General features: G+C 36.4%; 1 protein-coding gene across 1 annotated transcript in view; it reads right to left on the bottom strand.

Annotated features, from left to right (window-relative positions):
- Window positions 1–453: 453 nt before the first annotated feature.
- LOC106869512 (DNA fragmentation factor subunit beta) overlaps window positions 454–6,000 on the bottom strand; it is a 63,061-nt gene continuing 57,514 nt past the window's right edge. Inside the window, exon 6 of the mRNA XM_014915278.3 lies at window positions 454–675. Within this exon, the coding sequence (XP_014770764.1) occupies window positions 483–675 (193 nt within the window). The 3' untranslated portion in view covers window positions 454–482. The remainder of the gene's footprint in view (window positions 676–6,000) is intronic.

The following is a 6,000-nucleotide window of genomic DNA, read 5'->3' as shown; positions in this document are numbered from 1 at the left end:
TTAACCCTTTTGTTTCCATATTCCTGTTGAATCTGTTTTTGTTTCAATTAGTTTTGATGATTATGAAGAATTTGTTAAAGTAACTTCGTCATTATTAAACTGATGCTTAGAATATAAATTAACATGAGATTTTGCTGGAAGGTTTTAATTTAGATCATTTTAAAACACGAAGTTTGTATTATAGAATCAAGTGTGGCATCAGGTAGGGGTTGGTATCAAAAGGGTTAATTCACAAACTTTTCTCATAAATTAATATAGCATATCCAACATACTCTATTGGTCTCCCCTTGGTCATCATGTATTCATTACCATAAAGCATCACATTTTTCACATATACTTTTTTGAAATTTCTTCCTGATGATAACAATGGTTTACTTTTTATTAGAATTGTCCAGACATAGATTTAAGAATTCAATCTTAGGTATTACAGAATAAAAATAGTAATGAGCAAAGTACTAAAACACCCCTCTTTTATTTACAGATTATAAATATAAAGTATTCCAGTCAAGGGTGGAAACACGAGATTTTTTGTCGTGACATTCCTTGTACACCAGTTTAAGATTCTGTCTGGTGAACAAAAGATTATAAATTTTATCACATGACAATATCTGCTTTGTTTTTTTCATCTTAGCTGCCTTTAACACCATTGGTATAACAACCCGAGTCTTCTCAATTCTGTAATAAAAGCAATCATATGTTTAGTGTGCATTAATAGTGTTGATAAATATACATAAATAGGACATTCAGAAGAGATATGACAGTTTCTCAAGCTGACCATATGTACATCTCTCATATTTGATATTTTATTTGAGAATACTTTTTTCAATATTTCATTTTCATATTTAGTTTGCAAGGTTCTTTGTGAATTTGCATGTTGAAACAAATTTCGTTGAGTCTAAGGAGAGTCACTACACCAATATTAATGCACTGGTTCAATTCCACTCCTTTATTATTAGTCAATTAATTAAATATCCATACAACTAACTAATCGATTGTTTGTGTAACTTGTTGATTAAACAGTCATACAAGTTAAGGAAATTAGATGGATAATTAGTTGGATATTTAACCAATCGACTAATAATAAAGGAGTGGAATTGAACTGGTACATGTGTCATTAATATTGGCGTAATGACTATCCTTAGACTCTCTCTTTACTCTTTTACTCTTTTACTTGTTTCAGTCATTTGACTGCGGCCATGCTGGAGCACCGCCTTTAGTCGATAAAATCGACCCCAGGACTTATCCTTTGTAAGCCTAGTACTTATTTTATCGGTCTTTTTTTTTTTTGCCAAACCGCTAAGTTACAGGGGACGTAAACACACCAGCATCGGTTGTCAAGCGATGGTGGGGGGACAAACACAGACACACAAACATATATATATATACATATATACAACGGGCTTCTTTCAGTTTCCGTCTACCAAATCCACTCACAAGGCTTTGGTCGGCCCGAGGCTATAGAAGAAGACACTTGCCCAAGGTGCCACGCAGTTGGACTGAACCCGGAACCATGTGGTTGGTAAGCAAGCTACTTACCACACAGTCACTCCTGCAATACATTTTTTTCTTATGGTGCCTAGTTTAAGTGCAGCAAGTATAATGTCTCTCATTCAAGTACTAAATTTAAGGCCACAATTTTGAAACCAGATTGTAGTTCAGTTTATTCAATAGCCTAGATGCTTCGATTATACTACTTAATCACACACCCCACTAACAGTATACAACGTGCTACTTATTTCAGAGTTATTATCAACATAGAACATAAGCATATACCTATGTCCTTGCACAAATGAAGACTCACTCTATTTTACTTTTAGTTCTAATATATATGCATGCCTTGTGTGTGTGTGTGTGTGTGTGTGTGTGTGTGTGTGTGTTTGTGCATGTGTTTGTGTGTGCGTATACATACATTAAATAAAATTATATATATATATATATATATATATATATATATATATATATACTCTGACGGTGATGAATTGAATATTAATTTCAATTTAAAACCAGTGGTCTAGCATATAAAAAAATCTGATAATTCAGAAAAATTGTATTACATGCGTATAAGAAGGGATGACCACCAGATGGTCCTCCAATATGCTAGAAAGAGGTCATCAACGACCTAACCACAAAAGAAAAATCAGAGCCTAAGCTCTGTGTATTTTTGCTGAATTTTTTTCTGGAGAACATGATTTTTCTTTTGTGGTTAGGTCATTGATGACCTCTTTTTAGCATATTGGATGACAACCTAGTGGTCATCCCTTCTTATACATATATATATGTAAGGGTGCATGGCCTAGTAGTTGGACTCACGATCAGAAAATTGTAGTTTTGATTCCTAGACCGGGTGGTGCATTGTGTTCTTGAGTCAAACAGTTCATCTCATGTTGCTCTGCGATCACATCAACACCTGACTCGTCAATTTGATAGAGAGAGCAAGCTAACATGCAGCATGAACATTTGATCACTATAAACAATTCATTTGTGCAGGTCATTCAGCAAAAAACAAGCTGAAAGCTCATTCCTTGCCTATGATGGGAGAGTCCACTATATATATATATATATATATATATATATATATATATATGTATGTATGTATGTAAATTTATTAAATGGAGTAAAACACATATGTTAAATGAATTCTTTTATTTCCAACATATGTTTCGAAGATTACAAATATATTCGGTTAAAATGTCTTACGGTTAAGCTGGTTCCTATGTATTTCCCTGAAGAGAAGATTACATCCTTATCAACATCACCTATTCCTATGGAAGGTATAATTTATAATCTTCAAAACATATGTTGGAAATAAAAGAATTCATTTAACATATGCGTTTTACTCCATTTACTAAATTTATATATTTACTCAAGTACCCAAAATAACAAGGAGTTTCTACCTCATAAACAGGAGTTACACCACAGTCATTTTGTGATCTTTGCTACCCTGGTATCTATTAACCAATTTATTTTGTCCGAGCAAATATTAACTTAGAGAAAATAAATACATATAATAAAATATATATATGTATGTATATATATCATATATATACATGTGTGTATATATATATATATATATATACACACACACACATATATATATATATATACACACATATACACATATAAATTAGAACTGGAAAACAAAACAATTAATTGAACAATTAAATAATTTAATCATTTAATCATTAAAAGATAAATTCAATTCAATTTAATTATTTTATACAAACAAATGACACAGCTCATAAATTACAGCTGTTTCCACTCGATTAATAAAAAACAAGTTTTTCAAGAATAATAAAATATCATTTAAATATAATGAGGTTTCATCAGATTGACATATCTTGTTAAATATCTCATGAAAAATAGCAACTGAAAATTTTCTATAACTGCTAATGCTTTTTGAGAGCAAGCTTAATCATAAATAAATAATCTAACTGAAATTTTGTAACTTCCTAAATTTAAATCTATTAGTATCTAGTTCCAATAAATGATTTTGTTGTGTAATACACACTTTCATATAGACATATCTATATATATTTATATATACACAGGTATACCTATCCATTTATGTATATATACATACACATACACATACATACATGCATATTCACATACACAAGTTTACATATTCATCTCTCTCTCTCTCTCTCTCTCTCTCTCTCTCTCTCTCTCTCTCTCTCTCTTTATATATATATATATATATATAGAGAGAGAGAGAGAGAGAGATAGATAGATAGATAGATAGATAGATAAATAGATAGATAGAGAGAGAGAGAGAGAGGGAGAGAGAGAGAGAGAGGGAGAGAGAGAGAGAGAGCGGGAGAGAGAGAGAGAGGGAGAGAGAGAGAGAGAGATAAGCAATATGCATACATATACAGTTCCATACACACATGTATATATATTTATGGTAAAACATTATTTTACATATTAATTCAAATCTAAATAAAAGAATTTATAATATATGTATAAACATGTATGAATGTATGTATGCGTACGTTTGTATGTATATGTATTTGCATATATGTGTGTGTCCATGTGTATACGTTATATATGTATATATATATGTATATGTATCGTCGTCGTCGTCGTTTAACGTCCGCTTTCCATGCTGGCATGGGTTGGACGATTTGACTGAGGACTGGTGAAACCAGATGGCTACACCAGGCTCCAATCTGATTTGGCAGAGTTTCTACAGCTGGATGCCCTTCCTAACACCAACCACTCAGAGAGTGTAGTGGGCACTTTTTACGTGCCACCGGCACAAAGTCCAGTCAGGTGGTACTGGCAACAACCACGCTCAAAATGGTGTATTTCATGTGCCACCCGCACAAGAGCCAGTTCAGGGGCACTGGCAACGGTCTCACTCGAAAGTCCTTACACATGCTGCGGGCACAGGTGCCAGAAAGGCGACGCTGGGCACAGGTGCCAGAAAGGCGACACTGGGCACAATGCCAGAAAGGCGACGCTGGGCACAGGTGCCATCACAATTTTGCTTTCGTTTGCCCCAATAAGCCTTCGCAAGTGGAGTTTAGTGTCCAATGAAGGAAGGAAGGTACACATAAGTGGACTGGCTGAGTCCTTAGATTTAGGTTTCACGTGGCTTGCCAGGTCTTCTCACGCACAGCATATTTCCAATTGACAGAGTTTCTACAGCTGGATGCCCTTCCTAACGCCGACCACTCAGAGAGTGTAGAGGGTGCTTTTACGTGCCACTGGCACGAATGCCAGTCAGGCGGTACTGGCAACGGCCACGCTCAAAATGGTGTATTTTATGTGCCACTCGCACAAGAGCCAGTCCAGGGGCACTGGCAATGATCTCTCTCGAAAGTCCTTACACATGCTGTGGGCACAAGTGCCAGAAAGGCGACGCTGGGCACAGGTGCCTTCACGATTTCGCTTTCCCCAATAAGTCTTCACAAGCTCAGTTTCGTGTCCAATGAAGGAGACAACGATTTCGATTTCACTTGCCTCAACAAGTCTTCACAAGTGGAGTTTAGTGTCCAATTTACTCGATTTCGATTTCACTTGAGATGACGTTGGCATAGGTGCCAATCGTCGAATATAACTCGATTTCGATTTCACTTGCCTCAATAGGTCTTCGCAAGTGGAGTTTAGTGTCCAATTTAATTTGATTTCACTTGCCTCAACAGGTCTTCGCAAGTGGAGTTTAGTGTCTAATGAAGGAAGGTACGCATAAGTGGAGTGGCTGAGGCCTTAGATTTAGGTCTCACTTGGCTTGCCGGGTTTTCTCACACAAAGCATTTGGCAGAGTTTCTACAGCTGGATACCCTTCCCAATGCCAACCACTCAGAGAGTGTAGTGGGTGCTTTTACGTGCCATCGGCACGAAGGCCAGTCAGGCGGTACTGGCAACGGCCACGCTCAAAATGGTGTATTTTATGTGTCACCCGCACAAGAGCCAGTCTAGGGGCACTGGGAACGATCTCACTCGAAAGTCCTTACACATGCCGTGGGCACAAGTGCCAGAAAAGCGACACTGGGCACAGGTGCCATCATGATTTCGATTTCGCTTGCCCCAATAAGTCTTTGCAAGCTGAGTTTCGTCTGTGTGTGTATATATATATATATATATATATATATACAGGGTGCGATGGCTAAATTGTCACCATTTTATATTTATATTTTTTAATATCGCGCATGCACATTGTTTGATTTTTATTTTGTCAACTACACAATATAGTAGGGTGAATTGGACACTGTCTGTGAAAAATAATGCGCCATGATGCAATTCACTCTACCAGAAATTTGGAAATAACATGCTGTACTGCTTGGCATTCATGCTGGAAGTCCCAATACAAACAGATGGTGGTGAACACACAGAACAACCGTTGGCTTGCCATGTCTCCGAAACATATACCAGGAGTGATAAAAATCAGACATTCCATCATCATGGTGTTTGGAGCGATCACTAGTGATGCTGACATTATGCCTCCATTCATCTGCCCAGATGGCCTCACACTCAAAAACGGAGGCTTACATCAAA

The sequence above is a fragment of the Octopus bimaculoides genome, chromosome Z, assembly GCF_046866305.1.
Source record: "Octopus bimaculoides isolate indiv1 chromosome Z, ASM4686630v1, whole genome shotgun sequence".
Classification (NCBI taxonomy): Eukaryota; Metazoa; Mollusca; class Cephalopoda; order Octopoda; family Octopodidae; genus Octopus; species Octopus bimaculoides.
The sequence above is the reverse complement of the archived record's forward strand: the minus strand, read 5'-3'. Positions and strand labels throughout refer to the sequence as shown.